This window comes from Pristiophorus japonicus, chromosome 30 (assembly GCF_044704955.1).
Source record: "Pristiophorus japonicus isolate sPriJap1 chromosome 30, sPriJap1.hap1, whole genome shotgun sequence".
In the NCBI taxonomy this organism is placed as follows: Eukaryota; Metazoa; Chordata; class Chondrichthyes; family Pristiophoridae; genus Pristiophorus; species Pristiophorus japonicus.
In genome coordinates, this window is record NC_092006.1 from 6,779,251 (window position 1) to 6,800,084 (window position 20,834).

General features: G+C 51.5%; 1 protein-coding gene across 4 annotated transcripts in view; it reads right to left on the bottom strand.

The window, feature by feature from the left end:
• Window positions 1-20,535, bottom strand: part of LOC139240178 (phosphatidylinositol 4-phosphate 5-kinase type-1 alpha-like) — a 71,280-nt gene extending 50,745 nt beyond the window's left edge. Inside the window, exons 1-2 of one of the 4 annotated variants that reach the window (XM_070868596.1) lie at window positions 20,146-20,535; window positions 963-1,004 (exon numbers count right to left, since the gene is read on the bottom strand). In XM_070868596.1, coding sequence (XP_070724697.1) covers window positions 963-1,004; window positions 20,146-20,185 — 82 coding nt within the window. In that variant the 5' untranslated portion in view covers window positions 20,186-20,535. Of the gene's footprint in view, window positions 1-962; window positions 1,005-18,053; window positions 18,443-20,145 lie in introns of those variants that run through there. The other 3 variants (XM_070868598.1, XM_070868599.1, XM_070868597.1) reach the window with 3 other exon arrangements.
• Between the last annotated feature and the right edge of the window lie 299 nt (window positions 20,536-20,834).

Genomic DNA, 20,834 nt, shown 5'->3' on the forward strand with positions numbered 1-20,834 from the left:
TTTACTGTCAACCTTTTTATGCGGCCATGAGCAGCGTGGAGGCCCCGACCTGCGAGAGACCATCAGCGGCAGGTTGGGGCCATAAAAGGAGCGGCGACCATTAGCCGTGTGGTGACATACCACTGCAAGGTACAGAGCGAGCTGTTGCAGGAGGACAACGGCAGCCAAGGGTGATGTCATCAAGGTCCAGATCAGTGATTGGGGCGAAGGGGCTGAGAGAGACTGTGGAGGGAAGTGATCGGGGTCCAGGGGAGGGAGGCGCGAGTTCGGGCCAGGGGCAGCACGGGCCAGCCCACACTGCGATGTGTGCGCGCACTAGGCCCGTGCAGCAGAGCAGGTCTCCAGTTGTCTTGGGTAATCTTTACCACTGGACCAAGACCTAGCTCGGTCAAGCCCGTGTGGTGGCTGGTGTGCAACGGTCAACCCCACGTTAAAAAAATCCATGCACAGGCATCTTCCACCCTGCAGGATGTAGTTCGGGTTTTTTTGGCGTGGAAGCAAGTCATCCTCGTTTCGAGGGACTGCCGATGACGATGATTTAAGGGGAAGCTGGATAAACACATGAAGGAGAAAAGGATATGCTGATAGAGGAAGATGAAGTAGGGATGGGAAAAGGCTTGTGTGGAGCAGAAACACGGAGCAAATGGCCTGTTTCTGTGCTGGGAATTCTCTAATAAGCCCGGTATCAGCCCTGCAGTGCACAATCTCCAGGCCTAGCTAATGCACAGTGCACATCCAGTATTTAGCATTTTCACACACACCGGCCCATTTAGCAAGCAGCTAACTCTACGGATCGAAAACGCCACACAACACAGCTACTAACCGGCAGCGCCGTCTTCAACAAAGCAGTTCTCAACAGTCACACTCGCAATAGGTACTGCACCCACCAGTACTAGCTGTCACATGCTACGCATTCAGCTGCTCTACACGCTAACACACAGCGATAGCACCTCATACGTTACCTCGCACCCTCGACAGGAGCTGCCAGTACCACAGGCGCAGTTCTACGCCGGAAAAAAAAGACCCAATGAAAAGGAAGCAGGTTAAACCGGAGATCGCTGCAATAGGAAAAAAGTTAAGACACGCGCGAGAACTTTTACTGTCCCGACGCACCAGATAAGAGTGATTTCCAGTGAAGAGAAGCAAAGACTATTCTATACAATGCTCTATAACCAGTCAACGCTGCCTTTATACTACAGAACTGACATCAGAAGACTTGCATTTCCACAGGACATCCCAAAGCAAATCAGAGCCAATTAAGTACTTTTTAAAAATAAAGTATAGTCACTGTTGTAATGTAGGAACTGCGGCAGCAAATTTACGTACAGCAAGCTCCCACACACAGCAATGTGATGACGACCAGATCATTTGTTTCAGTTATGTTGATTGAGGGATAATTAATCGGCCAGGTCACCGGGGATAACTCCCCTGCTCTTCTTCAGAATAGCGCCATGGGATCTTTCACGTCCATCTGCGGGGGCAGACGGGACCTCGGTTTAACGTCTCATTCAAAAGACGGCACCTCTGACAGTTCAGCGGAGCTCGCTCAGTACTGGCACTGCGAGTGTCAGCCTAGATTATGTGCTCCAGTGTCGGGAGTGGGGCTTGAACCCACGGTCTGACTCGGAGGCGGAAGTACGAGCGACTGAGCAACGGTTGACACCGTGTGTCTTGAAGCCAGATGTAGTAATCTCGAGGAGCAAATGACGCAGCGGGAGACCCCTCAAAGTGCCCGACAAAGGCAAGGAGCCCCCCCCACCCACCCCCGAACAGCACACAGGCCACACTGAAGCTAGCTGGCAGGTAATCAAGGGCAAAACTTCTCCAGTATTTCCACCTCGGCTGTCCCCTGCGCCAGCAACTTGCATTGGTCGAGGTGGTCAACGCCACATGCAGGTGTGACGACTTAACAGAAATCAGAGAGCAGACTATTCCCAGGCAAATTTCTTTCAAACAGAAACCGCAACTAATTTCATTTTCCCAGTACTGCCTGTCGTTTAAAACAGAGGTTTGTTCATAACATTGTAGACAAGAGAGACGAGAACACATTCATGTATTGCGGATTCTTGCAAGTCTTTTGCGCCCCTTTCTCGCAAATTACAAACATCCACCCTGAATACATCAAGCCACACGTGGGAAATCTGATGCATTTAAGGGGAAGCTAGATAAATATGTGTGCATGGAACACAAAAGGATAGTATGCAGGTACAGCAAGTGATCAGGAAGGCCAATGGAATCTTGGCCTTTATTGCAAAGGGGATGGAGTATAAAAACAGGGAAGTCTTGCTACAGTTATACAGGGTATTGGTGAGGCCACACCTGGAATACTGCGTGCAGTTTTGGTTTCCATATTTACGAAAGGATATACTTGCTTTGGAGGCAGTTCAGAGAAGGTTCACTAGGTTGATTCCGGGGATGAGGGGGTTGACTTCTGAGGAAAGGTTGAGTAGGTTGGGCCTCTACTCATTGGAATTCAGAAGAATGAGGGGCGATCTTATCGAAACGTATAAGATTATGAGGGGGCTCGACAAGGTGGATGCAGAGAAGATATTTCCAATGGTGGGGGAGACTAGAACTAGAAGGCATAATCTTAGAATAAGAGACCGCCCATTTAAAACTGAGATGAGGAGAAATTTCTTCTCCTGAGGGTTGAAAATCTGTGGAAGCTGGGACACTGAATAAATTTAACCGATAAGGGATTAAGGGGTTATGGGAGCGGGCGGGGAAGTGGCCCGGAGTCCATGATCGGGTCAGCCATGATCGTATTAAATGGCGGAGCAGGCTCGAGGGGCCATATGGCCTACTCCTGCTCCTATTTCTTATGTTCTTATGTTAAGCACACAAGAAAGGAAGAGGTTATGCCGATAGGGTTAGATGAAGCAGGGTGGGAGGAGGCCGGGGAGCATAAATGCCAGCATTGGGCCAAATGGCCTGTCTGTGTTGTAAAGTTTGTTACACCTCGCACTGCCTGGCCTAAGTTTAGCTGCATCAGCCAGTAAAAACTTTGCTCTATCAAAATCCGATAACAACTTCTAGCAGAACAGCAAAAATCAATTTTACTGGAGGTAAAACAGCAGATACAGAAACAGTTACAGAGTAGTGTATTCCAGTGTCAGCGTGGCTCAGTGGATAACTGCACCACTGAAATCCCATTGCACTACTCGAAGAGCAGGGGAGTTCTCCTGGTGAACTGGCCAATATTAATCCCTCAACCAACACCAATACAGAGACTATTCATTTTTTAAAATTCATTCCTGGGATTTGGGCATCGCAGGCAAGGCCGGCATTTATTGCCCTTGAGAAGGTGCTGGTGAGCTGCCTTCTTGAACCGCTGCAGTCCGTGTGGTGAAGGTGCTCCCACAGCGCTGTTAGGGAGAGTTCCAGGATTTTGAGCCAGCGACGATGAAGGAACGGCCGATATATTGCCAAGTCAGGATGGTGTGTGACTCGGAGGGGAACATGGAGGTGGTGGTGTTCCCATGCACCTGCTGCCCTTGTCCTTCTAGGTAGTAGTGGTCGCGCAGGTCGCGGGTTTGGGAGGCACTGCCGAAGAAGCCTTGGCGAGTTGCTGCGGTGCATCTTGTAGACGGTGCACACTGCAGCCACGGTGCGCCGGTGGTGGAGGGAGTGAGTGTTGAAGGTGGTGGGTAGCGTGCCTATCTAGCAGACTGCATTGTCCTGGATGGTGTCGAGCATCGAGTGTTGTTGGAGCTGCACTCATCCAGGCAAGTGGAGAGTATTCCATCACACTCCTGACTTGAGCCTTGTAGATGGCGGAAAGGCTCTGGGGAGTCAGGAGGTGAGACACTCACCGTAGAATACCCAGCGCCTCTGACCTGCTCTTGTTGCCACGGTATGCGTCCAGTTATGTTTCAGCTCATTTGCCACTTGTGGGATCTTGCTGTCTGAAAACTTGCCTCCATAACTGTGACTACACTTCAAGAATGGCGAGAATGTGGAACTCGCTACCAGAGTGTGATTAACAGCCTCCCAGGAGAGAACACACAGGTATAGCGAATGTGGTGTGGGACTTAGAACATAAGAATTAGGAACATCTAGCCCCTCGAGCCTGCTCCGCCATTCAACAAGATCATGGCTGATCTGGCCGAGGACTCAGCTCCACTTACCCGCCCGCTCCCCATAACCCTTAATTCCCATTTGGACTACATTGCGGTGTCAATCCAGACTGTGCCACTACTCAAGAACGCTGGCTCCATGGGGGGGGGGGGGGGTCGATCCTGCCGACACTCGCCACCATGATGACCTGGCACCCATGGACAGCCCCCCGTACCTCATTGTGGAATCAGCGCCTCCATTAAAACATGGTTGCATGCAGAGTCAGGCGCCCTCTTAGGTCACAGGTCAGCCATGATCTCATTAAATGGTGGCACAGGCTCCGGGGGGGGGGGGGGGCTCAATGGCCTCCTCCTGTTCCTATCCTGTGCCAGTTATGGTTCTGTAAACCCAGGGGTGGTCAGATGCTACCCAAACCCGTTTATTATCGGCACGGACTGGTTGGGCCGAAAGGCCTATTTCTGTGCCGTATATCCCGTGTAATCCTATGTAATTATCGGATCATGTGGTGCCAGCTGTGGTTCAGTGGGGTAGCACTCTCGCCTCTGAGTCAGAAGGTTATGGGTTCACGTCCCACTCCAGAGACTTGAGCACAAAAATGCAGACTGACAAGTGCAGGGCTGATCTCCGCTGCACGGTCGGAGGTGTCGTCTTTCGGATGAGACGTTAAACCAAGGCCCAGTCTGCCCTTTCTGGCAGACGTAAAAGATCCCATGGCACAATGTCAAAGAAGAGCAAGGGGGCATTCTCCCCAATATTTATCCCTCAACCCGTATCACTCAAAAAACAGATGATCTGGGTCATTATCACAGCGCTGTTTGTGGGAGCTTGCTGTGCGCAGATTAGCTGCCCCGTTTCCTACATTACAACTGGGACTGCTTGGAAAAAGTGCTTCATTGGCTGTGAAGCACTTTGGGACATCCGGTGGTCGAGAAAGGCGCTATAGAAATGCAAGTCCTTCGTTCAGTCAGAGAGAAACCCTTTCAAGAAGGAGGCATGCGAATTAATCCAATTAATACCAGCTGCAAAACCAGCCCAGCCAGATACACATATATACATATATAATTCATCTGTGACCAGCATCTTAGAGCAGAATGCAACCAGGTGAGAATTGTTCTGTACAGTACCAAAACACTTCAACCATTTTCAGAAACACGATCCAAATATCTAATTACAGACATAATCACCAGACATCACACTAGCTATTAGTCACCGGTGGGTCATATTTATTTTTTGCTGCTACTTAGGCTCATCTCGCACACCCAAATCCACGCCGCACCAATTGCAAGCAACCCAACACGTATGCCTTCCAACGCACAGAACAGCTGCCATTCACACCCAACCCCGGCCCTTGTGCTGCTGTGTGGAAACATGCGTGCAATTTTAGCAGGTTTCAACTCACAGGTAAAGTTACATTAGCCTGTTCAGGAGAATTTAGGGCAACACAGCTATTTTTATTCCTGCGTACAGTACCTTAAAAACTTATTGGTATTGCTGTTTGCCCATTGTTTAACCCTTGCTGTTTAGTTCCCCAGGGCTTTCCTCAGATGGAACTGCCCCAGCGCTGGCCTGCGGAGTTTCTGAACCAGAGTCATGAATGCGAATTAGAAACCGTAACGTCAGAGGACAACGCCCTCGGGCAACCATTCGGCTAGCTTCTGCCAACTCATCTTCCACTTCCAGATTTTACCCTGAATCCAAACTGTTACAAGCCCAAAGAAAGATTTGCCTTTATATAGCGCCTTTCACGACATCGGGATGTCCCAAAGCGCTTTACAGCCAATTAAGCACTTTTTCCAAGCGTAGTCACGGTTGTAATGTAGGAAACACGGCAGCACAATTCATGCACAGCAAGCTTCCACAACAACATGATAATGACCAGATCTTCTGCTTCTTATGTTTTATTAAGTGCCAGCCGGGGCTCAGTGGGTAGCATCCTCGCCCTCGAGTCAGAAGGTCGCTGGTTCGAGTCCCATTCCAGAGACTTGAACACAAAATCTAGGCCGACACTCCAGGTCAGGGCTGAGGCAGCGGCGCACGGTCGGAGGGACGATGCTGATGGTGCGCCACAGTGTCGGAGGGGCGGTGTTGATGGTGCGCCACAGTGTCGGAGGGACGGTGCTGATGGTGCACCACAGTGTCTGAGGGACGGTGCTGATGGTGCACCACAGTGTCGGAGGGGCAGTGCTGATGGTGCGCCACAGTGTCGGAGGGAAGGTGCTGATGGTGCGCCAGTGTCGGAGGGACGGTGCTGATGGTGCGCCACAGTGTCGGAGGGACGGTGCTGATGGTGCGCCACAGTGTCGGAGGGGCGGTGCTGATGGTGCGCCACAGTGTCGGAGGGACGGTGCTGATGGTGCGCCACAGTGTCGGAGGGGCGGTGCTGATGGTGCGCCAGTGTCGGAGGGGCGGTGCTGATGGTGCGCCGCTGATGGTGCGCCACAGTGTCGGAGGGGCGGTGCTGATGGTGCGCCACAGTGTCGGAGGGGCGGTGCTGATGGTGCGCCACAGTGTCGGAGGGGCGGTGCTGATGGTGCGCCACAGTGTCGGAGGGGCGGTGCTGATGGTGCGCCACAGTGTCGGAACTGACTTCTTTCTGATGAGACATTAAATCGAGGCCCCGTGTGCCCTCTCAGGTGGATGTAAAAGATCCCACAGCCTTATTCTGAACAGCAGGGGAGTTCTCCTCAACCAACATCACAAAAATAGGTGATCTGGTCATTATCACATTGCTGTTTGTGGAAGCTTGCTGTGCCCAAATTATCGGCTGCGTTTCCTACATTACAAAAATGACTGCACGTCAAAAATGACTTCATTGGCTGTAAAGCGCTTTGGGACGTCCGGTGGTCGTGAAAGGCGCTAGAGAAATGCAAGTCCTTTCTTTTTTATGCTGGTTGACGGATATTGACCAGGACACTGGAGCGAACTCCACTGCTCTTTTAGTCTACCCGAGAAGGCAGATGGGGCCACAGCATACTGTAGGGCGTTCTAGTCACCACAGGGTGTCACTTCCTCAGGAAAGGTCGAGGCGGTTGGGCAGACAGATCTTCCGTTGCAGAATCCACATTGGCTGCAGACTATTCGATAGAGAATCCTGAAGTTTACTCCCGAGAATGGTGTCCAGTACTCGGCATTGAAGTAACACTGATGGGTTTGTGCTAAATAAGCTGCCCACATCCACTTGCTACCCTTTGTACAAAATGGACACCACGTTAGTCCGTTTCCAATCTCCCCGGCATTAATAAAACTGCCACCATTCTAACCATAAATGCCTAAAAATTGTTGCCCAGTCTCAATGAAATAGATAAAAGGCACAACATTGGCTCAACCAAGCCATGCTGTGTACCATTCACGCAAGCTAAGTTCTGTACTCACCCTGTTCCCATATCCTTTAACCCCCTCACCCCCCCCAACCCTCATCCAATTAATCCAATCTTGAATGATGACACAGTGTCAGCTGCGCCGAGGGAGCGCCGCACTGCCGGAGGGGGCAGCGCCGAGGGAGCGCCGCACTGCCGGAGGGGGCAGCGCCGAGGGAGCGCCGCACTGCCGGAGGGGGCAGCGCCGAGGGAGCGCCGCACTGCCGGAGGGGGCAGCGCCGAGGGAGCGCCGCACTGCCGGAGGGGGCAGCGCCGCACTGCCGGAGGGGGCAGCGCCGCACTGCCGGAGGGGGCAGCGCCGAGGGAGCGCCGCACTGCCGGAGGGGGCAGCGCCGAGGGAGCGCCGCACTGCCGGAGGGGGCAGCGCCGAGGGAGCGCCGCACTGCCGGAGGGGGCAGCGCCGAGGGAGCGCTGCACCATCAGAGGTGCTGTCTTTTGGATGAGACATTAAACCAAGAGAGCCTGCCACCTCAGGTGGACGTAAAAGATCCAACTCCACTATTTCGAAGAAGAGCAGGGGGCGCTCTCCCCGGTGTCCTGGGGCCAATATTTTTTCCTTCAATCAACATCACTAAAACGGATTATCTGGATCATTATCACATTGCTGTTTGTGGGAGCTTGCTGAGCGCAAATTGGCTGCCGCGTTTCCAACATTACAACAGTGACCACACTTCAAAAAAACACTTCACTGGCTGTAACACGCTTTGGGACATCCTGAGACGCGACAGAAATGCAAGTTCTTCGACCACTAACCCCGGAAGTGACTTCTACAACCTCACAACCCTGAAGAAAATTCTCAAACCATCCCCCCTCCCCCACCAATCTTGGCGCTGAACTATTAGAAATAATCTTCTACCCTGTCCCGTCCTTTTAAAAACTTGCACCCTATATAACCTGTTGTTCGAAAATGAAAATGACAAAGACCCAGTACTGCCCTCGTACTTAAACACAATATCAGCCATCCCCAAAGTCTTTTATATCGAGCCCTCTCTCGGACTTGTTCAAAACATTAGATACAAGAAGACAACTTGCCATTCTGACCAAGGCCTATCCTCCCCAAGTATTTTGTTTTTCTCCCAAGGAGAATACAGTTAACAACAGACAATGCACATGCAGACTCCATTGGAAAATCTGAGCGAGAAAATCAGCAGATTCCTGATAAACAGGAAATGAAAGGACGCAGGCTGGAAGGTGAAGCAGGAGGCAATGGTTTGACTGAATTATGAAGACGGCTGAGTTGCAAAGACTTACATTTATACAGCGACTCTCACAACGTCCCGAAGCACTTCACAGCCAATGAAGTACTATAGGAGTGTAGTCGCTGTTGTAATGTAGGAAACGCGGCAGTTTAATTTGCACACAGCAAGCTCCCACAAACAGCAATATAATAACGATCAGATCATCTGTGTTTTAGTGATAGAAACATAGAAAATAGGTGCAGGAGCAGGCCATTCAGCCCTTCAAGCCTGCACCGCCATTCAATATGATCATGGCTGATCACGCAACTTCAGTACCCCATTCCTGCTTTCTCTCCATACCCCTTGATCCCTTTAGCCGTAAGGGCCACATCTAACTCCCTTTTGAACATATCTAATGAACTGGCCTCAACAACTTTGTGGTAGAGAATTCCACAGGTTTGAGGGATAAATATTGGTTGCAGGACACCGGGGAGAACTCCTCCTACTCTTCTTCAAAATAGTGCCATGGGACCAAGAGAGAGCAGACGGGGTCTTGGTTTGACAGCTCATCCGAAAGGCAGCACCCCTCCGACAGTGCGGCGCTCCCTCAGCGCCGCCCCTCCGACAGTGCGGCGCTCCCTTGGCGCCGCCCCTCCGACAGTGCGGCGCTGGAAGTACCGGTCTAGATTTGTGCACTCAAGTCTCTGGAGTGGGACTTAACGCGTGACCTTCTGACCCACAGCTGACACATAGCTGGTGCAGGGTAGCTTTCCCTCCCTGTGTGGAAGGACCTTCAGCATCCTTGGGATAGGGATCGAGTGGATAATAACCATGGTTTCTCCGAGTACTATCAGTGAATGTGCGCGCAGAACGGGACTGAGCTTGGTTGTGGGGTGCATCAGAGTTGGCAGCGCTCTCAGTAATCACCATCGGGGTTTCTGTGATGAGAATGACCTTTCGTAGAATTTACAGCAAACAGGCCATTCGACCCAACTGGTCTGTGCTGGAGTTTATGCGCCACACAAACCTCCTCCCACCCTACTCCATCTCACTCTATCAGCATATCCTTCTCTTCAAAAAGAAAATTATTTAAATAGGGAGAGATTACAAAATGCTGAGATAGAGGGACCTGGGGGGTACTTGTGCATGAAGCACAAAAGGTTAATATGCAGGTACAGCAAGTGATCAGGAAGGCCAATGGTATCTTTATTGCAAAGGGGGATGGAGCATATAAAAGCAGAGAAGTCCTGCTACAACTGTACAGGGTAGTGGTGAGGCCACACCTGGAGTACTGCGTACAGTTTTGGTCTCTTTATTTAAGAAGGGATATACTTGCATTAGAGGCAGTTCAGAGAAGGTTCACTAGGTTGATTCCTGAGATGAAGGGGTTCTCTTATGAAAAAAGGTCGAGCTGGTTGGGCCTGTACTCATTGGTTTTTAGAAGAATGAGAGATGATCTATTGAAACATAAGATTCTGAAGGGGCTTGACAGTTTAGATGCGGAGAGCATGTTTCCCCTCGTGGGGGAATCTAGAACTAGAGGGCATAGCTTCAGAATAAGGGGTCACCCATTTAAAACGGAAATGAGGAGGAATTTCTTCTCTCGGAGGGTAGTAAACCTTTGGAATTCTCTTCCCCAGAGAGCTGTGGAAGCTGGGTCATTGAATATCATGAAGGTGGAGAAAGACAGATTTTTGAACGACAAGGGAGTCAAAGGTTATGGGGATCGGGTGGGGAAGTGGAGTTCAGGTGGAAGATCTTATTGAATGACGGAGCAGAATCAAGGGGCTGTATGGCTGACTCCTGCTCCTATTTCTTATGTTCCTTTCACACGTTTATCCAGCTTCCCCTTAAATGCATCGATACTATTCACTTCAACCACTCCCTGTGGCAGCGAGTTCCACATTCTCACCGCTCTCTGGGTGAAGAAGTTTCTCCTGAATTCCCCATTGGATTTATTAGTGACTGATAGACCCTTTCACAAGTGGAGATATCATTTCTGAGTCTACCTTATCAGACCCCATCATAATTTTCAAGACCTCCCTATAAGCCTCAGCGTTTTTTTTTCTAGAGAAAAGAACCAGACAGAGCCTGTTTCATGATGCAAGACTGCAACCCCTGGACTCCTTTTTGCTCCACTACTACAATGAATGGCCACTTTGAACACAGATTAAAGTTAATTGGCAAAAGAACCAGAGGCGAGATGAGGAGAACTGCCTTTTTACACAGTGAGTTACGAGCTGGAATAGGCTGTCTGGAAGCGGATTCAATAGTGACTTTAAACGGAATTTGGATAAATACATGAAAGGGGAAAATCTGCTGGGCTATGGGGAAAGGGACTAATTGGACTGCTCCTTCAATGGGCCGAATGGCCTCCTTCTGTGCTTCATTGATCTATGATTTTACTTCTGTGTCATAACTGGTACGCGCACCATTGCATCACAGCTCGAGCCAGTGTCTCCAGGTTAGAAAGACTAGTTTAGGTGAAGCAAAATGCAAAGCAGAAGGTCTCAAGTCAGAATTAGCTATGCGCCCTAACCACCAACAGCACAGCTTGTACAATTACACTTTTGACTAATTTTAGCGGCTATATTCTCCGAAATTACAATTAGACTGCAGTTTCACAGCTCCACTGAGACAAAATATGCAGACGGACTGGAACAGTGTGCTCGATGCACTGCAGGGTACAACACCACACCCATACTGCCGAGAACTGTTTCTTCACAAAGCATGCCCCAAATCCGCTTCAAACACGAGATTAACCCGCGGAATTAACAGCCACAAAGACGCCAAATGACTTTGCGCCTATTATTCGGAGGCAGAATGTCTTCCCGCACTGTTCCCTGGGCACCAGCTCTCTCCCCGCCCACGAATACTTTGCCCAAGTATTCACACTTGAGCCTAGTCAGTGGACAGACTAGGGTCATCATCACAGGCAGTCCCTCGAATCGAGGATGACTTGCTTCCACGGCAAAAAGTTCACAATATTCCATGTCCCGAATTAAATCTTGAAGGGTGGAAGATGCCTGTGCGTGGATTTTATTTTAACATGTGGTGACCGTTGCACACCAGCCGGGGGAGCGGAAGGAGCTGTATGGCGGCCTGGCCCAGCAGGCTGAGCGGCCCCCGGCCTGCGAGCACCATCGGAGCAGGCCGGGGGAGCGGAAGGAGCAGCGTGGCGGAGTACCACGACGGCAGCGAAGAGGAACGTCAACAAGATCCAGACTAGGGAACGGGAGCAGGGGGGAGGCCATTCAGCCACTCGAGCCCGTTAGCTATCAGCTGTGATTCAGTTGCTGGCACCTTTGCCTTGGAGTCAGAGCACCTTGGGATGTCCGGTGGTCGTGAAAGGCACTATATAAATGCAAGTCCCTGTTTTTATTCAAATCAGATCATGTCTGATCTGCATCTCAACTCTGATCTTAACCGCCTTGGTTCTGCAACCCTCGACACCCTTGCCCAGATCTACCCACCATCCACACATGCACTCTCCGGGAGCTGTTATTCTGCGACGACACCGGGCACACCCCTCCGTCTGCGAGCACAAAAGCAAATGTCTGTCTCCCTCACCACCCGGGCTGGGATGAGACACAAACCGCAGATCTGACCACCTGACCTGCAGGGTCCCCATTTGGCTCAATGCAGCCCCACAAGCAACGCAGGGGAGGCGAGCTTCATTCCTCCTCTAAATCAGCGACCAAGTTCATCGCCAGGCTGTGCGTATGCTCACGACAAATAAAGGCAGACTTTATATAGCAACCTTCACAACCTCAGGACGTCCCAAAGCGCTTTACAGCCAATGAAGTACTTTTGGAGTGTCGTCACTGTTGTAATGTGATAATGATCCAGATCATTTTTTTTTTAAGAAAGGGATGTTGGTTGAGGGATAAATATTGGGCCAGGACACCAGAGATATCCCCTGCTCTTCTTTCAAATAGTGGCTGTGGGATCTTTTACGTCCACCTGAGAGCAGACGGGGGCCTCGATTTAACGTCTCATCCGAAAGACTGCCCCTCCAACAGTGCGGCACTCCCTTAGTATTGCCCCAGCAGCGCCGCGTCTCTCAGCACCGCCCCTCCGACAGCGCGGCGCTCCCTCAGCTCCGCCCCTCCGACAGCACGGCGCTCCCTCAGCTCCGCCCCTCCGACAGCGCGGCGCTCCGACAGCACTGCCCCTCCAACAGCGCGGCGCTCCCTCAGCACCGCCCCTCCGACGGCGCGGCGCTCCCTCAGTACTGCACTGGGAGTGTCCACCTAGATTTCACGCTCGAGACTCGGTAGTTGGAGCTTGAACACACGGCCTTCTGACTCAGAGACGAGGGCGGTACCCACTGAGCCACGGCCGACACCATCAATCAGCTAACTCCACACGGGCAGTGTAACTGCACCACGCCGCTATCAATACAATACTCTGACGTGGGTGGGGACGTCAGAAAATCTTCGAAGATCGCATTGCCGCAGCAGCAATGCTTTAACTGGCCAGAGTCAGCTCGGTGGGAGAAGAGAGAAGGGAGAAAAGCTCAGCTTCCTGGCATTGCAAAATCCAGCAGTTTTACCTTCATAATAATAACTTATTTATATAGCACCTTTAACGTTGTGATACGTCCCGAGGGCGCTTCGCAACAGTTTTACAACACGTTAGATATTGACCATTGAGGGAAAGAGAGAAAAAGCGGGAGAAGGCAGTGTAACAAGAGGTTAACGGCTCGAGTCTGAAGCGGCAGCCAAAATGCGCACACAGATAAGACGGGCGAAAAAACTCAAGAAATTCAAATTACATTGTAAATAATACAATAAGGAGTATACAATAGTAAAATCAGTATACTAAAGATTATTTATAATTAAAGAAAATTAAATAATATATACCATAATTATAAATTAAGTTAAAATTAGAAAATAAGCAACTGAAGCAAATTAAATCAGTTATTCCCTTTCTTTGATTGATTCCCTGTCCAATCCATTCTCATACAACCAAGCCGCTAGCTCTAGAGTACCGGCGTGACCCACTTGCATTAAATGTGCCTTGCAGAGATAGAAGCTAGGCTAAATAGCAGACACGCCCTTCAAAAAATCTCCAACAGTTGTGATTCGAATGTACTAACACCAATACCAGCAGCGGGTCAATGCAACGGAGAACAACCAGGTCACGCACAGTAACACAGAAATAAAGGAAATATGCTGATCCCCGGGCAGAGAAAAGGGGAAGGTACTTGCAGTAGCTAGTATTCTGCAGAGATTTGGTGGTGTTCGTGGGAGAGAGAAGAGAGGAAGGAAGAGCAGATAAGAGAGAGAATGAGGAACTTGCATTTCCTCGGGATGTCCCAAATCAGTTCAGAGCCAGTGAATTACTTTTGAAGCAGCGGTTTGCTAATCTGTGCAGTTCCCTCTCTGAACTCTCTGTCTCTGACCTCCTTCAAGAAGCTCCTTAATATCTACCTCTTTGACCAAGCTTTTGGTCACATATCTCGTTACATGGCTCGATGTCAAACGGTGCTCGACAGCTACCCCGTGAAGCGCCTTGGGATGTTTTACTACATTAATGGTGCTATATAAATGCAAGTTGCTGTTTTGTGGACAAATACGGTCACCACTTGACGCACAGCAAGGTCCCACAAGCACGCAACGGGATGAACAGCTACCAAAATCAGTTTCTGGTGCTGTCGGTCGACGGATGAATGTTAGCCAAGACAGCAAGAGAGCCCCCTGCACCTCCGCAAATGACGCCATGGGATCTTTCGCACCCAGCCGAGCAGACGGACCGTGCCTCGGTTTAGCGTCTGATCTGGAAAGACGACGCCTCCGACTGAATTGGCGAGTCAGCCTCGAATTGCGCGCTGGAGGTCTGGAAGTATGAGAGAAACTATGCAAGGGGGATGGAGTATAAAAGCAGAGAAGTCCTGCTACAACTGGACAGGGTATTGGCGAAGCCACACCTGGAGTACTGCGTGCAGTTTTGGTCTCTGTATTTAAGGAGGGATATACTTGCATTGGAGGCTGTTCAGAGAAGGTTCACTCGGTTGATTCCGGAGATGAGCGGGTTGTCTTATGAGGATAGGTTGAGTAGGTTGGGCCTCTACACATTGGAGTTCAGAAGAATGAGAGGTGATCTTATCACAACATATAAGATAATGAGAAGGCTCGACAAGGTGGATGCAGAGAGGATGTTTCCACTCATAGGGGAAACTAAAACTACATACATAGGACATACTTAGAATAAGGGTCCACCAATTTAAAACTGAGATGGTGAAATTTCTTCTGAGGGTTGTAAATCTATGTAATTTTCTGTCCCAGAGCTGTGGAGGCTGGGTCATTGAATATATTTAAGATGGAGATAGACAGATTTTTGAGCGATAAGGGAGTAAAGGGTTATGGGGAGCGGGCGGGGAAGTGGAGCTGAGTCCATGATCGGATCAGCCCCAATCTTATTGAATGGCGGAGCAGGCTCGAGGAGCCAAATGGCCTACTCCTGCTCCTATTTCTTATGACCAAACAAACCCAAGCAAAAGGAATTCCTCGGCAACAATATCAGCCTTTTGTTAAGCTCGCCTGCGACGAGGTAGCTGTCAAAGTTTAAAAACACTGCGTCAATCCACCAATGGGCTGCCGCTACCCCCAAAGAAATGAGCATTACACGGAACCTCTCGCTAGTCTACTTGAGCCACAATGCACTGTTTTTTAGTCAATGTTAGCAACAGATAGGAGACCATCGACAGCAGCAAGGCTTTAGATGGGGAAATGTTTACCACCAGATAAGCTTATCCTCCTGCAGCAGCACGCGCTGCTCCCTGCAGTGGTGTATGCCACTGCACGCTACTCCCTCCAATGACCCCGGCCTGCTGATGGTCTTGCAGGCCGGGACCACACCGGTTTCCAGGCCGGGTAGCCCTAGGCTGCTCCCTCCAAACAGCACAGAACTAGCCAATGTTTGACTCTCCCCACCTCGTGCTGAACTGAACTGATACTATGATACCTGTGAAGCGCCTTAAGACGTTTTACTACATTAAAGGCACTGTAAGTTTGATGTTCCTGGTTTTGGGACCAAGAGGCACTGTTTATTCCCGCACCCACGCGCCCCACCCCCACCAGATCAGCCGCTGGCCCTATACATGACAAGAATTAGGAGTAGCCCATTCAATTAAATCATAGCTGATCTTCGATCTCAACTCCACTTTCCAACCCTAATCCTACTATCTCTTGATTCCCTTCGTATCCAAAAATCTATCGATCTCAGCCTTAAATATACTCAACGACTGAGCCTCCACAGCTCTCTGGGGCAGTGAATTCCAAAAATTCACCACCCTCTGAGTGAAGAAATTCCTCCTCAGCTCAGTCCTAAATGGCCGACCCCTTATCCTGAGACTGTACCCGCTGGTTCTAGACTCCACAGCCCGGGGGAAACAACCTCTCAGCATCTACCCTGTCAAGCCCCCTTAAGAACTTTATACGTTTCAAATGAAATCACCTCATTCTTCTAAACTCTAGGGAATGTAGCCCCATTCTATCGCGCTGCTGCGCTGATATACACAATATGGAAACCTATTTTGAAAAGAGCGAGTGCTGCCAAGCAACTTACATTTATATAGGCCAGGACAACCTCCCAGTATTTCACAGAATCATAGAATGGTTACAGCACAGGAGGCCGCTATTTCGGCCCGTCGAGCCCATGCCGGCTCTCTACAGGAGCAATTCAACCAGTCCCACTCCCTCCCCACTTTCCCAGTTGCCCTGAAAATCTCTTTCAGGTACTTATCCAACTCCCTTTTGAAAGCAACGATTGAGTCTGCCTCCACCACCCTCTCAGGCAGCGCGTTCCAGATCCTAACCACTCGCTGCGTAAAAAGGTTTTTTTTTTCTCTCGCCTTTGTCAATCATCTTAAATCAGGTTCTCGACCCTAAACGGTTTCTCTCGATCTACCTGTCCAGACCCATGACTTTGAACACCTCTATCAAATCTCTCCATCTTCTCTGCTCTAAGGAGAACAACCCCTGCTTCTCCAGTCTCTCTATGTAAGTCCCTCATCCCTGGAATCAACGTGTGCAAGAGACAGTAAGTAGATCCATAACCCACAAAGTTATGGGCTAACAGTACCGTCCATTTTCTGCAGACTGGCGACTTATTAGGAGTGGGGCTGATGACTGATGCCTGGCTAATCACGGGCACCTAACATTCACAAGTGCAGTACCATTTGAATTCGATCCAAACAGAAACCCATTAACTATAAACAAATCCAATCGCATCAGCTTTCACGTAAGAAATAGGAGGAGTCCGCCATATGGCCACTTGAGCCTGCTCCGCCATTCATTAAGATCATGGCTGATCTGATCTTGGCCTCAACACTTTCCTGGCTGTTCTCCATAACCATTGACTCGCCTGTAGCTCAAGAGCTGTCTCATCGCTCAGCCTTGAATATATACAATGACCCAGCCTCCACAGCTCTCTGGGGTAGAGAATTCCAAAGATTCACGACCCTCAGAGAAGAAACTCCTCCTCATCTCCGTCTAGGGGAGACTTGAACTAGGGGGCATAATCTTAGAGTAAAGGGCCACCCATTTAAAACTGAGATGAGGAGAAATTTCTTCTCTCAGGGGGTTGCAAATCTGTGGAATTCGCTGCCTCAGAAAGCTGTGGAAGCCGGGACATTGAATATATTTAAGACAGAGATAGATACCTTCTTAACCGATAAGGGAATAAGTGGTTATGGGGAGCGGGAAGGGAAGTGGACCCGAGTCCATGATCAGATCAGCCATGATCGCATTAAATGGCGGAGCAGGCTCGAGGGGCCAGGTGGCCTAATCCTATTTCTTATGTCCTTAAATGAGTGAGCCCCTTATTCTGAAACTATGCCCCCTAGTTCTAGATTCCCCCAACGGGAGGAAACAGCCTCTCTGCATCTACCCTGTCAAGCTCCCCTCAGAATCTTATACATTTCAATAAGATCACCTCTCATTCTTCTAAACTACAATGAGTACAGGCCGAACCTTTCCTCATAAGACAACCCCTTCATCCCAGATTCAACCCAATGAACGTTTCTCTGAACTGCCCTCCTTAAATAAGGAAACCAAACCAGCATCATGCAAATATTACACTTCACTATTATAGGTATTTTGACACTATAACTCTAGACATTACCGCATCACCAATGCATCAAAAGCCAACGCGGCTGGTTCCATAAATATACGAGAACCAGTGATCGGGACCACGTTAACCTAATTTTAGGTTTTGCCAGTATTCAGAAGCCACGTTATTTTTATGTCACCAGCCTCCAGTCAATAATAACTGCCTCTAAAATGCCACCCATTTAAAAGCTTCACGCAGCTTTAAACAGTAAACAAAAACGGCACCTTGCATTTTTATATAAGAAACTGTATTCAGTGTTCAAATCTATGGAGAGACAGATGCACACAGACAGAGAGACACAGACCTTCAGATCTTATTTTGTTTCTCTATAAAACAGTGCCATTGCAGAGTATTTCAGCATTCACATGTCCAGGTTGACCCACAGGCAACAGTTAATAAAACCACAGCAGGAAGAGAGTGTGTGTGTTTGATAAAAGAGTCATTAAAAGATCCAAACCCACACTGGCGAGGAGTTATAGGTGAACCCTAAAAGCTTGTTAAGCCCTCCGTCAGCTGTCTGAGTCAGAGGCTAAATAATGCCGAGGGGCCTGTGCTGAATGCTGGGGCGAGCGCAGGGTCCCGTCTCACTCCCTTTTTATAGCTTTTGAATGATAAGGGAGTGAAGGGTTATGGGGAGTGGGCGGGGAAATGGAGTCAAGGCCAGGGTCAGATCAGCCGTGATCGTATTGACTGGCAGAGCAGGCTCGAGAGGCCGATTCCTGCTCCTATTCCGATGTTCCCTCCCTCACTGACCCGTGCTAGGTCCCAGGCGCTCTCACTCACGGACCTGTATTGATCACTGAGTGACAGCAGGGCCAGGGCTCCCCCTCTCACTAACCTGTGTTAGGGCCCTGGGTCTCCCTCAGGGACCTGCGTTAGAGCCTGGATCTCCCTCACTGACCTGCGTTAGGTCCTGGATCTCCCTCACTGACCTGTGTTGGGGCCCTAGTGGGTGGGAAGAGCAGAACGTGGTCTCCCTCACTCACTTGTGCTGTTGCCGAGCTCCCTCCCTTATTGACTGAATGACCTGTGTTAGGGTCTGGGTCTCCCTCATTCATTCACTGACTGACTGACTTGTGCCAGGTCTCCCTCTCACTGACCTGTGTTCATAGAATCAGAGAAATTTACAGCATGGAAGGAGGCCATTTCGGCCCATCGTGTCCGCGACGGCTGACAAAGAGCCACCCAGCCTAATCCCAGTTTCCAGCTCTTGGTTCATAGCCATGTAGGTTACGGCACTTCAGGTGCACATCCAGGTACTTGTTAAATGTGGTGAGGGTTTCTGCCTCTACCACCCTTTCAGGCAGTGAGTTCCAGACCCCCACCAACATCTGGGTGAAGAAATTTCCAATAATCCCCTCTAAACCTACTAATTACTTTAAATATGTACCCCCTGGTTGTTGAGCTCTCTGCCAAGAGGAAACAGATCCGTCCTATCCACTCTATCCAAGCCCATCATTTTTATACACCTCAATAAGGTCTCCCCTCAGCCTCCTGTGTGTTGGGGTCCAGGTCTCATTTACACTCACTGCTTTGTGGGGGTGTTCCGGCTCTGTCCCAGTGGGAGAGCCGGAAAAACCACTGGATAGCTCTTTGTCAGCCGGTGTGCGGGTCTCTCTCACTCACTGTGGCCCTGGGCCCCCCTGTATCCTGGGTCTCTCTCACTCACCTGCACTGTATTGGGGGAGAGCAGTGCCATGTGTGGGTGCCCAGTGTCACTCACTGTGTCCCTGACTCTCCCTCCCCTCCCCGGGCCCCCCTCCATCAGTCCCTCCCTCACTCACCTCCCCGCGGCCTTTCCCCCCCCCCGCGGCCTTTCCCTCCCTCCCTCTTTCCCCCCCGCGGCCTTTCCCTCCCTCTTTCCCCCTCCCCCCACGGCCTTTCCCTCCCTCACTCACATCTCCCTCAACCCCCCGGGCCTCCCTCACCCCCCTCACTCTCACCTCCCTCAACCCCCCGGGCCTCCCATCCTCTCTCACCTCCCCGGGCCTCCCTCCCTCACTCACCCCCGGGCCTCCCTCAACCCCCCCCCCCCCGGGCCTCCCTCCCTCACTCACCCCCGGGCCTCCCTCCCTCAACCCCCCCCCCGGGCCTCCCTCACTCACTCCCGGGCCTCCCTCCCTCAACCCCCCCCCCCCCGGGCCTCCCTCGCTCACTCACCCACCCCCGGTCTCCCTCAGCCCCCGGGCCTCCCTCACTCTCACCTCCCTCAACCCCGCGGGCCTCCCTCCCTCACCCACTCACCTACCTCACCCCCGGGCCTCCCTCGCTCACTCACCCACCCCCGCGGGCCTCCCTCCCTCATCCACCCCCGGGCTCCCTTAGCCCCCCTCACTCTCACCTCCCTCAACCCCCCGGGCCTCCCTCACCCCCCCGGGCCTCCCTCGCTCACTCACCTGCGCTGCTGCTGTTACCACTGCTTCCCTCCGCCGCCATCTTGGGTGTCAGGGCCCAGCCGCCGACTCGGAAGCCTGGCTCTAGATTAGCGGCGCCATGGGCCGCCCCGGGGACCGGCCGCCCGCCCCCCGACAGGAGCTGGCGGTGGGGGTGGGGGGAGGGAGGGGGGAGGGGTGGGTGGGGAAGGTGGACAAGGAAGGCCGGAGCGGGGCGGTGCCGCTCTCTCGGGCCCCGGGCAGGAGGTTACAGAGACGCGGGCCCCGGGCGGGCGGACTGACTGGATCTGCCGCCGCTCGAGCTCCCCCCGGACACCGCCTCAGCCCGCGCCCCGCTCTGCGCATGCTCCGCGCCCCGGGGCGGGGCTCCACCACCATCACGTGCCCTGCAGCGAACATTCCCCGCTCTGCGCATGCACCAATCCCTGGGGCGGGGCTCCAGCGCCCACGTGTTCCTGCCGCGAGCGCATTCTCCGCACTCAGGAGCAAAAGGGGGCGCGGCTACACCCCGCGTCACGTGGTGCCCAGACGAGGCGTTCGCCCGACTGCGCCTGCTCCGTCCTCTGAAGCGAGGGGCGCGGCTTCACTTGAGGTCACGTGCGCTAGAGCGGGGGGCGCTCTCACCGCTCGCTCTCCCGCGACCCGTGCCTTCGATTGGTGGACCTCGTCACGTGACCTGGGCTAAACGTGGG